Here is a 16,948-nt window from a genome sequence, read left to right on the forward strand (position 1 = left end):
CTGAGGCTCAGAAAGAGCTGTCTGGTGTTTCATGTTGTTCAGAAACATGCTACAGGAAAATGTAATCCCTAAGTAATAGCTTCTATCAGAATATTCTTTGATTTTTACCATATGCCTCTCCTCTATGATTTTTCAAAATTATTAAGCAGAAGGTTGTGAAGAAAAATGAAGATGATTTCTGAGTAACAATAGCATAAATCCTCTCAATTTTTCACATTGAGGTAGTCTGCCACACCTTATCTATTTCACATTTCACCTATTTCACAGGTACTTCCCCTCCTGATATCAATTTCTGTTAATTTTGTATCATATTAACTATCTTCAGCAGTGCTTCAGAACCTTCCTCCCTGTGCATTTTGGTGCACCCCAGAAGGGTGAGAGTGGCCCCATGGGTTTTAGCAGGACAGTTCAGATGGGTGCTGCAGGCTGTGCCTTACCTACAGTTATCATGCAACTTCTTGTGGATTGTGTAATTGAAGTAGTTTGTTGAAAAAATGTAAAGCATAAGAGCTCTGATGATGACTTGAACTGAAAATGCAGATAGATTTCAGTAGTTCATGCTAGAGAGCAGATAAACAACTCTTAAAATAGCAAAAGCACTGGTTTGTAGAAACAGACCCCAAAAATGTCAGTAAAGACTTTTTTAATGATGTTCAGAAGTCAGTTAAAAAAACCCAAATGTTTTGTCCTTTAGCTAAAAATGGATAGGGTCATTAAAAGCATTGTTGAATTATTGGACACTTAAGAACTCAAACAATGCAGTACTGAAATTCAAGTGTCTCTGCTAATTGTAGCTTGTAGAGTACATGCTTGCAATACGTGGGCTTTGGAGTGAAGAAGTTTGTGTATGTCTTAGAACCTGACTAGAGGAGTGTGCTGAAGAACAGCTGCCCTGTGCTAGAGGCACCTCCCCAGCTACAGCAGCCTTAAAGTCAAGATTAACAGCTCTTAAATTAGCCTTGATTCTATTAGAAATGTCCCTCATATTTCATGCTCTGGAAAGGGATATGGAGAAAGAATATCATAATGTTTCCCTGTTCTTTGACAAGCCTTTCAGTAGCCCTGTCAAAGATCCTTTAAAATGGAATTGAAATAATCAGCAATGATGTGCCTGTATAAAAATGTTTGGCACTTTCTTTTCTGTAAAATGGGTGTATGGTAATAAGGTTTAAATTATAAGTTTAAAATGATTCTTATCAAGCAAGTGCTGGTAGCTCAGATCAAATTACTAGAACAGAAAATGAGAAGGTTTCTAAATCCTTCCCCTGTTTTGCTTTCTAAATAGGATAAAAAAAATACTGTCATGAGTTAAATTAATACAAATGCAGATTATAAAACCCAATTTTAGATGAAGCAATAGATGATTCTCTATAAGTGTTCTGCTCTATGTGCTTTGCTTTGTAATCAAATTTATCAGCTTAGAATACCGCACTCCCCATTCCAAAGTGAAAGATGGTTCTGTGCAGGTGTTCTCTGAACTTGGTGATTATTAGAAAAAGAGTGCTCTCAAATAATTACCTTCCTTTGTAAGTGAATCATCTTATTATTTTGCTTCTATTAAAGTCTGGTATCCTTCAACAGTGTCACGTTATCATGTCTAATAATCAGAATTATGCAGAGGAATTATCTGTATGGATTTCATGCCCAGGAACTGTATCATCGTTTATTTACCACTCTAAGCAGTGTTTTCTTTGTTTGAAGTACAGTAGTTGAAGGTGTATTGACTTTTGAAAATAGATCATTAAAGTTTGTGTTTTCTTTAAAGTTGAAGTCTTAAAAGCCATAATCAGCTGCCATTTATTTTTTTTTACTAATGGAATCAGAAGTCATGAATTTTCTTTGATAGTTTTGAGAATGTAATGGTGCTGTGGAGGAAGACATCAAGAGTGAGAACTGCTGAAGTGGCTCTAAAGTTTGAAGAAGTGAGAAATGAGAGAAATTAGCAATGATCTACTAGGACATAAGCAGAGAATATATTGGACTTGCCAATGTTTCTGTTCTGGAGCTCAGTATTAATCTGAGGAGGAACTGGAGAAAATGCTAAAGCACAGTATTTATCCCCTCTCTGTTAAGCACTGTGCTGGAAAAGAGGGTGTCAGACAGGCTTAGAAGCCCATATAACTGTGGCCTGAAGACTTAATTCTGGAGAGAGTCCCAACACGGAATTTTAATTGTCCTAGAAAGCATGTCTGGTTCTAAGCTTGCATTTTGCATTGAGACATAGAAAAGGTACAAGATCTATAGTGCAAAGCTGTATAAATAATGTATATGCTCACAGGAGCAGGAAATATGCTGCTGATCAGACAATGTCAGCTTAGATGAATCCTGTCCTGAAAGCTGTACTTTAAATGTGAGCAGTAAACTCACTATTGACATGTGGCACTACCAACTGAAACATCAATAGTTATAAAAAGAGTATTTCATAATGCAGAATCATTGCTTGGTTGGCTTGGCTGGACAGATTGCTTCTACTTTCCATGAAAGAAAAATAATTTCCGTATTAGTTCTCTTGAGTGCCCAGCACAGCTTGTCTGTCCCACTAATGCTCACAATTTTAATCACATTGTTGAAAATGGGCAAAAATTGCTTGCTGGTCTCATAAAGCGTAAAAGGGAGGTTTGACTGTCACTGGGCATGACATGGAGCAGTTGAAATGTTGGCATTTTTACAGCTGCTCTCGGGTTACTTCTGCTCAATCTGGGAGTGGGTGCAACACAAATTCCTTCTGTGGAACATCCTCATCCCATATGTGAGACTGCTTCAATTGTTCTCTGGCAACTTGACTTAGACATAATTTCCAAAGTTTATGGGCAGAAAGCACAACTCTGGCTGGCTGTAGATTAACATTTCTCTGGTTATTCTTAAGAATAGCTGAAGCATTCCATTTGTTCAACAGATGAGAACATAAGCAGCAAGGAAAGAAAGAGGCTGAAGTGCTGTGAATGCCCATGGCACATGGAGTGGCAGAGGATCCACTGGGATATGCCCATATCATCTTGATTGTTGAACTATATCAGAAAAAGGCCAGGAAACTCCAGGGTTCCTTCTTGGTGCTGCATCTGGCCAGACACATTTGTGAGGAAACCTGTCTCACTTCATCTCATGCTCTGCTCACTACTACCATTGCCTTGGCTATCCCTGATGATGCAAAAGAGGGCAGAAAGGGAAGCCCAGAGATTAAAAAAATGGCAAAAACCTGTTACTTATCCCTGCTATGTAACTGGCTAATGATCTAAATCCAGTAGTCAGGTCAGTCATAAATTTGCTGGGGGTAACAAATGCTCCAGGCTGGTCTTGGGCATCCCTGTGAGCATTGCAATTCTTCTGTGAATGGCTGTATGCACAAAAGTTTGGGAAATGGACCTAACACTTTGTGATACCCAGTTGTTACCTATAAAATGGAATAAAAACTCTATAGACCAAAGGCTTTTTATGGAAGTGAGAACTTTCCTAATACTGCTAAGGTATTTTTCAGAAAGGGACCAAAGCACTTAGAGGTTCTGTCTACTCTCAGCAGGCCTCCTGAAGGCCCCAGCACCTGTCCAGCTGACAGATCTCTGCATCCAGGCATCTGTTCTCATCTGGAATTAAATTATGAGTTAAATTATGAGTTAAAAATGGTTAGGCTTAAGATGGTAGATGCTCAGTTGGTAACTGAGCAGCTTTGCCCACTCTGTCTCTGTGCTACAGAAGCCTACACCAAGGTGATATGGAGAAAAGGAGTCAGGGAGATTCTAAACTACACTGAAGATGTTCCACTACAACCAGCATGATTCCCTCTTGTTTGATTTACAGGAAAAGGTGGTTCTTTGGAGAGCCTGTCTATTCTGAAAAATTATTATATGGCAAGGATCCTTAAACAAGGGTCTAATAATTACTTCTTTGAGGCTAATTAGTATCTTGCTGTTCTTTGTGCTGCTGCCAATCAGCAGTTGGTTTATACCGTCTGTTGACTTTTCCCCACCTAAAGGGATATACAGAACAATACATAGCCGCAGTTTTTGGCAAGCAACGCTGGCCAAATACTCCGGTAAGATTATGCATGAAAAAGAGAGCTCTAACAGCTTTCAAACAATTCCTGCTTTTTGGCAACATTAATGTCAGGGCACTGCAGGAAGATTTGATCCTTCAAAACTGTATTAATGAGAATCTTCCTGAGATCAAACAGGGACTCTGCAGTGGCAGTGTGATCAGTAATCCAATACTAATCACTTCATAATGCCCTTTTAGGTGTAGACAAAAGGAGGAGGCTACCAAGTCCAGTTTGATCTATTTCTTGAAAACTTTGTGTTCTTTCCATGGCCCCACTTGAAATTGCTGGCAGATGATGAATTGGTGATAATCTCATCTTTCTAATCACTTTATTTCCAAAGTGTACTGCTATTACCTTAGATTTTGAAAAGCAGCAAATATGATAGCCTTTCAAGGTGAGAGGAAGCTGGGTGAAAATTCAGTTGACTAGATCTTTAAAATCTTTGCTACTAACAGCATGCCTAGCTGATAATAATGAAAGGCTTAACTTTCATCCAGATGAACCCCAAAACATTTTGTCAACTCATACTTCATTTCACCAGGTGCAGAACTGCAGCAGCTGTTTGGCTAAGCACAGCAAGCAGTTCAACAGTTGGGGATAGCAATGGACTTAATTGGGAGTTGTGGGGTAGTCTCTAAAATGACTTGATTAAGACATATAGCTGTAGGCCCCGAGGCACAGAAGGAACCTCCTCAGCAGGAACTGAGGCAGGGATTTTGTCTGAAGCAAATGGAATGATTGCAGGGTCAGCATAGTAGCAGTTTTAAATAGATGAAAAAGAGGCAACTTAATGAGGACAACCTCAGTTAGATTCATCTTCAACAGTGTGCTACTTGGAGGGCTAGAAATAAATGAAGACTAAAATACCACTAAATCTAGAGGGGGATATGTGTTAGGGAGCAATCATTTTCTTTTGCGGGTGTTGCATATATCAGTTGGTAGCCACTTAAAAATTCATTGCCAACAGGGTGGACAGAATTGTGAGTTGTGTTTTTAAAGATTATCAAGAGCTGCAGTTTCCCTACACTTGGTTTGGGTGTATTTGGTAAACAAGGATGTTGTGATCACTGCACCTGCATGGTTTCACATATGGCTGTTGTTGAGTAAGAAGCCAAAAGGGCAAAAGCAGAGTGTTCTGATGCTTGCAATTTGTTGTAGGTTTTAAACTCTAGTCACATCTAGACCTGCAACACTAATATGAGCTGGGAGCTGAATGCTTCCCCTGATAGTAGGACATGTGATTGGGTTGCAATTGGAGAAAGGCATTGCTTTCAGTATCATCTGCTTCTTCCCTTTTACCAGCAGCTGTTGCCACCATCTCTGGGCAGAGTTTAACTCCTCAGAGGAGCACTTCAAATTTTCTATAAGTGTTTGAAGTCCTGAAGAGTACTTGAGCATTTCTAAATGTTATTGCTGCCTATTTGAATCAATGTAAGATTTCCTAAACATTTTAAAAAACTTTGCAAGCCTATGAAGCCTACAGAAAAACAATTAAAAACATGCATGATTATGTGGATTTATTCTGCCAGTCTAAGCCCATAAGTGAAAACATATATGTAAACCTAGCTCTAGGTCATTTTAAAAGAAGCCTACAGAAAAACAATTAAAAACATGCATGATTATGTGGATTTATTCTGCCAGTCTAAGCCCATAAGTGAAAACATATATGTAAACCTAGCTCTAGGTCATTTTAAAAGAAGTGAAGAAGTTGTCTTTGCTAAAGCTGAAAATGTGGAGGCTCTGGATGATTTATTGAAGTGCTCTTATATCACATTTCCTTCCCAGTAAGTAGGTTTTCATCTCCATGGGAGAATGCAGCATGCAGCCCTTGACCTGCACGAGGTTTGCATGCAGTTGTGTTTGTAGCAGTGATAGAGCAGTGGGGAAATGCTGTACCTCAGAGTGGTTTGACAGCTTCAGCTTCATAACAACTCTGTGTGGCTAAACCTCCTTCAGACAGGGGTTGATTACATGACACATTTTCTTTTTTAAGAATGCTTTTTTCCTCTATGTTAGGTAGGGAAGAAGGGTAGTGGTTGTGCCCCATATTTGTCATTCAAATCTTAAATTTTTGTGATAATGAGGTCTCAAAATTATTCCTAAATTAAGCCTAACCATGCAGCTTAGGCAAGAATGCAAAGCTTGACCCAACAGTCTGCAGAAATGCTCCCCACTCACATTTCAAGTCAGAACAACATAAACATCTTTCTTTAATTAGTTGCATTTAAACTACTTCTGTTTGGGGATGTCCTTGGACAAATAGTTAGGAGTAGTTGTTGGTTCATCTTGGAAGCTGAATTTATTACTTTGCTCAGTAGGTTTAAAAAGAGGTGGAGGAGGCTTCTCAGTGTTTTCTGTCCTGTGCTTAGAATACTCAATTAATGCTGTCTCTTGCATTACCAGTGCTAATAGCTCATAGGTGTTTCCTCTTTCTCTGTTAGCAATTGAATGCTTCTCTCTTTTGCAGCAGAGTTGAAAAGATTTCTAGAAACAGTTGTTTCCCTCAGATTGTTGCAGAGGCTTGTGGTTAGGTTGACAAGCTGAACACCTTTTATGTCAGTACAACACAGAGCAATGCTTGATAAGGTTCCCCAATCTGTTCCCATCCCTAAAGCTGCAATCTAAGGTTTGTAGTTCCTGGATGTTTGAGTGTGCTCAGGCTGTGCCATAGTGGCTCAAAGATGAGCATGTGCTGTGGTCAGGGTCTATTTGCAGGCCACTGCTCAGTCTGAACCATTAATAAATACATTTGACATGTTCAGGAGGTCTTTGAATGCAGAAATCAAGGCAAGAATTGAGTGTACCCTGAGGTGCAGTTTCTCACTCCTGTGAAGAGTTTGCAGTCTTGCAGTAGTTTCATGGGTATCTATCAAAAGCTGAAGGAACAGGCAGGATAGACAATAAGCTTCTGGAAGCTGGGAAGCATTCCTATCAGTCAAATGAAACCTTGCTGCACAAACAGTGAGAGCAATTGCCTGTCAAGTGTACTGTAATGCTCAGCTCAGTATTATCTGACTGGCACATTGTGTTGTCACTGATACCGTGTCTGAACTCCAGTGAGACTTTCACTATTGCAGTAGTTTGCTAAATGGGGAAGGAAATGGATTTTGGATGGAGTTTTCATGATGAGGTCAATCCGAGACAGAAAACCCAAGTGTGAGTGGATGTGTTTACATATTCAAAAGTCAGCAGATTGCTTTAGATGGGATATTGATAACAAATAATAAACTATTTTAGGTATGCTCTTCTCACTTAAAATGTCTGATGACAAATCTTCTATAATTTTATGAAGTCGCCTTTGTAAGGCATTTGTAAGAATGTAAATGTGTGTCATCTGCTTATTATTGAAGGTGTTTGGCACATCAGATGTCATTCCAGATTACCAGCTGTATTTCAGCTAGGCTGGAAACAAATCCAGATCAGTAATAATGTAATGCTGTGTACCTTAAGGTTAAATGTCTGACAAGACAACTAGTGCTAATGGACTATGACATTTTTCAGGCCATCATCTGACATTACTTGCTGTGTCAGAGTAAAATGTTTACAAAGATCTAACTCCACATTACAATGCATTAAGACATCATTCTTCTCTCTTGTGCATGCTCCAAGCTTTCTGGCTGCATCTAAATTGCAAAGTTGGCCCATGTGTAAAAGCAGCATCTTCCAGGCCCTGAAGAGCTCTGAGCACCACTGTTAGTGGGATTTGATTCAGTCCAGAATGCCCTGTAAGGTTTCTGTTCAGTACATTGCAACTTTACAGCTTGTGCTGCAGGTAAAACTCCACAAGCACAAACCCATCTGGGACCAGGTCTGCCACTGAAAATTTTCTGAGCAGTATCTCACTATACACGTGCTATTGGTAGGAATAGCTTAATGTAAGGAGAGCAAATACAGATGAAAAACTTTATGACAAAGATACCTGCTGAATTTATACTACTGCAGCAGAGTAGCTCTTGGAATTTTTAATGTTTTAATGTTTTTTGAAAGAAGGAAAATTTAAAACATTAATTTTGCATTAATGAGGCTTGAATGACTAGACTGATAAATGGTAAGTACACTTGGATCAAATCACGTTTGAATAATATCATACTGTATTAAGAACTCATTAAAGAAACAGGTAAGAATTAGCCATTAAGGGCCATTTAATAGTAGATTGTTTCGGTGTCCTCATCTCATAAAGCTTTCTAAATATAGGGCTTTGTTTCAAATATTAAGATGGTTCCTCTGCCTTCTGTTTGTAACTATTTTCCCTTATTTTCATTACATGCTTACATTCGGATTCAATTCGATTAAATGGTATATTCTGTCCCCTCTTAAACAGCTTGTAATGCATCAGTTTTTAGTGTGGCTTTATATTTCGTGACAATTTATTCCACTGGCTAAGACAGGAATTGGAAAAAATACTGGTTTTGTTAATGCAATTTTCAGCAAAGTGTGGGGTTTTTTAATAGGTTGGATTATTTTTGTGTGCTCAGTCATGCGCTATCCCTCCTGTAGTGTGGATGTGTGTATATCCATGAATGTAAAATTTCATCTCACAAACTGACAGTACAGTGACATCTGATGCTATAGAATAGATGAAAACTCCAGCAGTGGTATCCATGCTTCAGACATTCCAAGTAAATCCTAAGAAAGCATGAACCCATCACCAGACAGATTTAAAATGTAAATGCTGTTCTGCTTGATCGAGTCAGCGACTATTAAGTGCAGAGCGTCGTGCCAAGCTGTAGCGGCAACACGGTTATTTTTTACTTAAAACAACACTTCGGGGGGGGCTGTGGGGAACAAACGCGCACTGGAGCTGCGGGCCGGGACCCGAGGGACGGGAGCTGCTGCGGGAGTGCTCCTGCTTCTACCGCCCCGTTCTGCCGCCGGGCCCGGCCCCGCTCTCCCCGTCCCGGCAGCGGGGCCGCCCCGCAGAGCCCCGGGACGCGCAGCACCTGCCAGGCCGGGCCGGGCCGGGCCGTGCCGGGCGGAGCGGCCCCGGGGCGGCGGGGGCGGTGCTGCGCGCCGGGCGCGCCCCGTGACCGCCCCTCGGCGCCGGCAGGGGAGGGGACGGGCCGGGCCGAGCGCTGTAAACAAGGCGGGGGGCCGGGGCTGGCTCCGTGTCAGCGGGTCACATGGAGCCTCATATGGGCCGGGGGATGGCGGCGCGGCGCGGCTCTCCGCTGGCAGGCGGCGGCTGCTGCTGAGGCGGCGGCGGTGCTTCACGCCGAGGGCCCGTCCCGCCTCCCCTCCCCGCCTCCTGCCCGCCGCGCACCGCTCCGCTCCCCGCCGTTCGCCGCTGACAAATGATGTGCGTTGTGCTCGCCGCGATGAAAGGTAGGCGCGTCCGCGGGCGAGCGCGGCCCGGGCAGCGAGCGGGGCCGGCCGGAGTCGCGGCATCCGCGCTCCCCGCGCCGGGGCCGCCGCTCGGGGTCCGGCCCCGCTCGTTCCCGGGCCGGGGCGGCGCCGGCTGTACGGGGCCCGGGCGGCCGGCGGCACTCGGCAGTGCTCGGGGGGACGGGCCCTCGGCGCCGGGTCGGTGCCGGCGGGAGCCTGCAAGTTAGAGGGGAGAGCTCACGTGCCGACACGGCGCTGGGCAGGCAGGGCTGCGGCTGCACCGCTCCGAGCGGACACGAGATGCTCTGAGGCTTCCTGCAAACCCGCGAAGGAACGTGCTCTGTAAAATCTGACTCTAGCAAAGAGGAAAGGACGTGCAGCATGCTCTGGGCAGCTGATGGGGCTAAAATGCCGTCTTCAGGCAGCTGCTCATCTTTCAAAGGCTTTGGAATAAAAGGAAAGACCAGAGTTACTTAGTGACTTATTTTTTTCTAAACCTGGAGTTTTCTCTTCTTGTGTATTCGAGTCCTTAATGAGGGGCAGTAGCAGACTGAGGACAGTCAAACGAAGTTTTTGATGAGATACCAAAAATTTAGAGGTACGTTTGTAGTCTGCCCTGTTTTCTAATAAAATTAGGTCCACAGTAGAGCTTTGCATTGCAGTGTTTTTAAAGTCATAGGTTTGGGGTTTTTTTTAATATAAGGAAAAAATCTAAACCAAGTAACCATCTTACTTACATGCAGTATTCTTACACGGTAATCTAAAGAGATATGAATTTAATGCCCCCACTAAAATACTAAATGTGTGCTGATTAAAATGAATTTTAGGCAAAATTTGTCTTTAAAAAATTTAGTTACTTTGAAAAAGAATACTGAGTCTTGCTTCAGTTAGAGATTGCTTCTTTTTTTTTCCACTTAGCAAGGCACACCAGTAGCAGCATAGTGTTTAAGGACGGTAATTTTCAATTACTCGGCTTCATTTTCTTCTTGGAGAGAAGCCTATGTGAACAAAAAGAAAAGCACTATATTCATTAATCATTAGCCATGCTGAATGTATTTGGCAAGAAAATGTAATTGGGTTGATTCAAATACTTGCATCTGTAACAAAAGGAAGTGTATTTTTTTTTAAGTGCAAACTACATGGATATTGTAGCAGTCCTTTGGAATTCTACATATTCTGATAACAGTTTTTCAGTGTTTCCCTTATAAGCCTGTAAGAACCATGAAATTAAATAAAATTTTTAAAAGAGGAAGGGAAGTACACACACAAAAATATTGGGGGGGGTGATTATATTGTGTGCTTCTGCACAGAGATTTAAGGTGTGTTGTAAAAGAGCAGGCAGGTGATTTACAGTAATTCAACTTGGAAATATATTTTTTATTCTCTTGGGAGTTTCATTTAAACCAATTTCCACACTGATGTAAAATCTTGGTAGAGCCCAGCTTTTAGATTTTAAAGTGTAATTCCTAGTGGCTTTATTATGGAAATGCTTAGGTGTTTGTGCTTTTTACAGACAACTTCTATAGTACATTTAATGCATGTTTCATAATGTTTAGTTTTCTAGTGCATTGAAAAACTTCCTTGGTTTCTTATCCTTTCTCTAATTTGCTGGACAGGGTTCAGCTAGAGGAAATGTGTTGCCATTTGTCTTAAAAGGGCCTCTGACTGCTATGAAATAATAGATCCACAGGCCAATATTATGATTTGAGAGAAGCAGACCAATAGAATAGGGAATGGAGTTTGTTTAAGCTTGAAAGTAAAAGGGGAAAATGCAAAATCTGGAGGTGAATTGGGTGTCTTGTTTGTTCTCTATTCTGTGGTGGTGTCTTCTAATCTTTTACAGTTCTGAAGTTAAAGTGCAAAAAATGAAGGTCTTCAGGAGAATATGGGATTTTCATGTTTGGTTTAATTTTCTTTTTTGAGTAAAAAGGGGGAGTATTAATGCCTTTCCTATTGCTGTTTAGATAGCCCAAACTGATACCACGTGAAGTTAATTTGTAAGTTGTATTTTTCTTGCAATGCAACGTTCTGGCAAACGTGTTCTCTTTAATTCTGCAAAGTCCTGAGCCTGCGTTCAGGTTTGGGTGGGTAAAGACGGGCCAGCTGTCACGCAGAGTTGCACGCACACACTTAAAGTGCTGGGAACAGAGCAGTCCAGGGAAGAGCCTGGGCATGTCTTTGAGACAGGCTGCCTGTTAGGAAGTGAAACTTTCTCGTTTCAGGCAGAGCAGCAAGAGGATTTTTTTCCAACTGATTTCTAAGAAGACAGGCAGAGATGGAGCATCAAAGTTCTTAATGACTGAATAAGTATTTTCTAGATTGATGGGCTTTTAGAAATTATTTATCAACTTTTAGAAATTATTTATCAACTGCTCTGAGCCTGTAGAGTATCCAGGAAGCCTTGCATTTTTAGTTTGTAACACAGGCAAGTCAGCTAAACAGCAGACACTATTAAGGGGCCCAGGAACTTTACATGCTCACCAGTGAAGTTTGCAAAGAAATCCGATCATTCTGCCGCCGTAGTCACTGGTGAAGATCTTACTCCAGAGAGTCTTCCCTGGCAGGAGCATCAGGGGTGACTTCAAGGAGAGTAGTGCTAAGTGCTGAATTGATGAGCAGATACCCTGCCCTGGAGTAGAAAGAAGGCTTCGTTTGTCAGGCCAGTACAGAACCAGAGGTGAACCTAAGACCAGGAGAGATCGTTTCCTTGCTGTGGGATTATTCCATGTTCTGGTCCCTGTTTTGTACAGAGGTGTGTCAGTCAGCGCTGGTGAGAGCTCAGGTACTTGTCTTGTGCCATCATCAGGCCTGGACAGAAGGGTTCAGTCCAGTGATGAGTTATAAAGTATGGATGGGAACCTGGCAATAGTTGCATTATCATTCTTGTGAACGTTCCTAAATAAAGATTGCTGGAAAGGCTGATGTAAATTTTCTAAGCTATTTCAATCCAGGTGTATTTATTGTTAAGGTGGCATTTGAGGTGCTAATCCTGACTACTGCTGTGTTGATGTAAAGTTCAGTCTGTTGCTGTTTTGTGAAGATGGACCAGATGAGTAGAATCTGTTGTTCCTAGGCTGTAAGGGAAATTGTTTTGCTTTCGGGGTCTGTGCTTGGATCATTGGAAATATAGCTAGCCTTTCTACTGACAGTGTCTCCAGATGAAAACTCAGTCATTGTTTAAGGAAGACGACTCCACTGGTTTCCTTATTAATACACAGGATTTTTGGAATCTGCTGCATTTTCGCAGAGAGCCCGAGCTGCAGCGGGGCAGGAGGCAGCAGTTCCCTGGCTGCAGCGGGGCTGGAGGCAGCACTCCCCGGCTGCAGCGGGGCTGGAGGCAGCACTCCCCGGCTGCCGCTGTCCCACTGCCCCAGGTGCTTTCCTTGAAGCAAGTGGAGCCGGCAGAGCCGGGCTGCTCTGGGGCAGACAGGGATGCACGCACTACTGCTTCATTTGGGTGAGCTTTTCCCAGTCTGTCATGCCTGACCTTTTGACGTATTTTTTGTCATGTATCCTGGCACCAGCCTCCCAGCACGCTGGTAGTTACTCAGTGTTTTTCACCAGTAAAAAAATGCCTATGGAAAAATATCTTGCCATAGGTTTTAAAAAAAGGGTGGCTCTGCAAATTGAAGTATGTTTAAATTTACCTTCACTGTGGCACTATTGAAAGTGAAATCCAATTTAGCAAATACTCCAGTACAGAACTTCTGTTGACTAAATATTAACAGAATCTGGCCTTTGGAATTGCTAGCTGACAGGCTGTTTTCTTGCTGCTTTAATTTCATATGACTGATCTGAATGACTTGCTTGTATCTAAGACATTTGTTGCATTACATTCACAGGATAAGATTGGTTTGAGGTTTTATTGCTGAAATGTACTTTTCAGGCTCTTTGAAAGACTCTTGAGATTTAAAAGTAAAAGAGGAAATCTGTCTTTATGTCTCGCTCTGCGAAAATCAAAGGCAGTTGCATGCTCTGTACAAGTCTCAGTTGGGGACACTCATTTCAAGTAAGGAGATTCTGTCCTGTTTAGGTCAGCAGAAACTGTGGGTGCTGAACATCTCACTAGATCAGGCTCTTTAAACTTACATACAGCTCTTTTCTAGCTAAAATGGTGAGCCTGTTCCCAACGGCTCATAATACAGCCTTAAAAATAATTCTTCCAAGATAATTCTGAATAATTGGGGCAAAACTCAAGCGGTCCACAGACACAACTCAAGGACTTCTGTACCCTTTTTTTATGAAACCAAACAACATGACTCCCCGAGGGGATGAGGTCGTAGAGGAGGGTATAGAGGAGGCTGGAGTTTGGGGTGTAGGCTCTGGCAGATATGAAATGTCCTCGTGCTTTATTCAGTGAGCTGATGAGGGGTGTCGGAGGAGATGGCAGCTGGGTCACTTGGTGCAGGGGAATGGCCTGCAGCTCTGCAGCCTGGCTCTGCAATGGGGAGCTGAATGTTTGTTTTGGCATTTTTTAGTTTGGGGAATAGTGACTAGAGACCTTAGTGAAGAACTGAGTCCTCTTTATATCAAGTAGTTCCCCACTGTGTGTGAAAAAGACAGGTTTCTTTACTCATTCCCCATTATAGAGAACCTAGCCTGTTTGGAGGGTTTTTTCTAGGATGATGTAGCACTCAATTTTAACCTTAAGCAGTTTTAAATCTTTTTTCTTGCTTCTCTTGCCTACAGTGTAAAAATGATCACTGTTGTGTAGTAATTACCATCAGCTTGTTAGTATTTCATCTTGACTACACAACAGAGTTCTAAACTGGTGTATTTTATTCTAAATTATATGTACTAAATCAAAATTGGCAAATTTCCGTGTCTCTCCTGAGTAGATACATTGCAATTCTCTATCTAGTATTGGAGGCAGTTGAGATGCAGTCTGTTCTTTTTTTTTCCTTTCCATTCCCAGGAGATAAGTTTTTGTAGTGTGCAAAATAACTGCATATGACAAGAATGTTATTACAGTCAGACTTGATACATTTTAGAATGTTTTTCTGTGGTTTTTTTATTCACAATGAAAGGAAAAAGTATGCACCTTTCTTGTATTTATCTGTGAGCTGTAATTTGCAATTACAGCTGATAACTCCTGAGATCAAGCAAGCAGTAGTTCTCTCCTTTTTGTGGTTTGTCTTTTCCTTGAGGACTGATATCTAAGGGATATGCACATAACTAATGGTACAGAAACTGTCTTCTTCCTTTTTGAAGATCAGCGTTTTTTCTCCTTTTTGCAATAAACATTAGCAGGGGAGGGGAGCACTCCGTCCTCCAAGAATAACTAAGTTATGTGAAAAAAGGTGAGTCTGTACCCTGCAGACTTCTGCTTTTTGGATGAAAAAAGGCACTAACTAGAAAGTTGAAGCAGAAAGCCTTTTGGGGGTCTGGAGATGGACTTTCTCCTCGTGCTTCATCCTGTAAGCTGCCTGTGCTGAACAAAGTCTGTAGCTTGCTAGAGGCATTTAGGCTGGGAAGTTGTGCAAAATACAGGTTGGCAAGCTCGGTACAGTTTCAGGCTGTTTCCCAGTTGCCTGCACCTTCTGTTGAGAACACGAGGGAGTGATTCAGGGCGGCAGTGACTCACGGGGTGTTGTGCTGTTCCCCTCTCCACAGAGGGGGTTAGCTGCAGCAGGGAGCTCGCTGGAGAGCTCAGTGCACTGCAGAAAGACCCCTGAGGTGCCACCACTCTACTCTGAGTTTGTCTGCCTGCACAGGTTACCACTGATTCCACTTTCCTGAAAAATGTAATTAAATTAGTGTTTGCTTCCCTTTTCCTTTTCAGTGCCAGGGGAAGGTGAAGCAGGCATGTTGATAGGAGCAAATGGATATGCAGGGAAATCAGAGCCCTGCCAGTTGGGACATCTCTCTCAGGTTCTCCCACCACTCTCTTGGTGCCTGTGTGCTGCCACTCAGGAGCACAGAGCTGGTCTGCCCATGCTGTTGCAGTGTCTGCCATGGGTAATGCTCCTCACACTCTCTGCCTGCAGCTTAATGTGAACCTCTGACATGTAAAGCTCTCACAAGTGCACAATTCCCCCCAGAGAAGTCTGGGGTTTGCCCAGCACTGTTGGGGTCAGGTGTAGCCCGTGTTCTCTCTGCTGTCAGTGCATCTCAGTGGGGACTGGCAGGGGTCAGCAGCTCCCACTGCTGCTGCCCTTGCACCTGTGGCCCAGGTCCACCACACCTAAGCAGTCAACTTCAGATTTCACTGTGTTTTTTGTTTTCTTTCCTGTGTGGTGGTGAGTGGTGCAGGACCCATCGCTCGTGGCTCTCCTGTTTGTGTGATTCCAGCCTTTGGGCCTTTTGTCATGCTGCAAAGCATGACAAAATAGCCATCTAGGCTAAAATCAATGTGGAGAGAGGTATAATCATCCCAGCTTTCATTTTAAGAGCATTTATCTGAAAGCTTAATTAAAGCTGCTTGGATGTAAATAAGTCTAACCTCTTCACTTCTGAACAATGCAAATAGAATAGTCAGCATACTTACAGGGTATCAGCCGTGTAATTATTGTGTACTGTTTGTGTTCTTCTGTGCTGTTTCTTGCCACTGAATCCTGAGACAAAATGCTTCATAAAACCAACTGCATGACTCTTTATTTATGTACTTTAGAAGAAGTTGATAATTCTCAAATAAAGGGGTGGAAAAGTGACATTAAGTCTTTACATAGACAGATACACTGTGACAAAGGGTTGGTCAGAGCGTTCCTTCAAACTGAAGGGGCCACAAGCTGGAATGTAGACTGGTTGCCAGAGAGGCAGGGGTCGTGTTCCTGCATGCCAGCCTTGCTTTTCACCGGCTCTAAGTGGTGCTGGTCAGAGGCACTGTGGGCACCCTGCCCAAAGCCATGTGCTTGGACCTCCTGCCACCTCTGCTCACACCTGGTGTGTGCAGAATACTTTCTGCACTCTCGGCCAAAGAAGAGAAAAGATCCTGTCACCGTTTGCATACTGTCTTTTGCAGTGTACTCTGATGTTCTAGAAGCCCTAAAGTCTTCGCTGTTCTCACTGTAATTTTGTTAACAGCGTGAAATGGGGAGCGATGCATTATGACAGTGGCTTCTGCTCTTGCAGATACCAAGAGCTTGTGTATTTCATTGGCTCAGCAATTTTCTGCCTTCATCCGGGTATCGTTTGCTGTTTAATGCCTTGTACAATTTACATGATCCAATTAGAAATCAAGTTCCCATTTCATGTGGCACTTAATTCACACCTCTTGTGAGACTGCCAGGGATCTGAGGAGGTGATACTGTGCCATGGGTTAAGTGTGCCTAAAACTTACGTAAGCTTATGTTTACCTCACTCCTAGTTCTGAAGAGAGGAGCACTCTCTTGTCCAGCCTCCTCTTCTTGGCCCTGTGCCTAATGTGACCTGATTCAAAGGGTCATTTATCTTCTTCTCACCCCAAAAGAGGGTTAAATTCTCTTTAAGCCTCAGGTGCTCTTCACCTGGAGCCTCTAGTCTAAGTAGAGAGTTGAAAGCCACTAAAAAGTGATCCCTGGTCTGGTCATCAGAACATTTGGAGTTTCCTTTTTTTACATAGATGCTCGTGTACTTTAGTTCTGGTGAAAATTTGAACGGTATAAATTGCTGTAC

General features: G+C 42.6%; 1 protein-coding gene across 4 annotated transcripts in view; it reads left to right on the plus strand.

Moving 5' to 3' along the window:
• LOC128813635 (nuclear receptor ROR-alpha) overlaps positions 1–16,948 on the plus strand; it is a 249,576-nt gene that overhangs the window by 168,993 nt on the left and 63,635 nt on the right. Inside the window, exon 1 of one of the 4 annotated variants that reach the window (XM_053988925.1) lies at positions 9,081–9,355. The exons of the other annotated variants lie outside the window; for them this stretch is intronic. Within the exon in view, the coding sequence (XP_053844900.1) occupies positions 9,325–9,355 (31 nt within the window). The 5' untranslated portion in view covers positions 9,081–9,324. Of the gene's footprint in view, positions 1–9,080; positions 9,356–16,948 lie in introns of those variants that run through there. 4 annotated transcript variants of the gene reach the window in all.

The sequence above is a fragment of the Vidua macroura genome, chromosome 12 (assembly GCF_024509145.1).
Source record: "Vidua macroura isolate BioBank_ID:100142 chromosome 12, ASM2450914v1, whole genome shotgun sequence".
Lineage (NCBI taxonomy): Eukaryota > Metazoa > Chordata > Aves > Passeriformes > Viduidae > Vidua > Vidua macroura.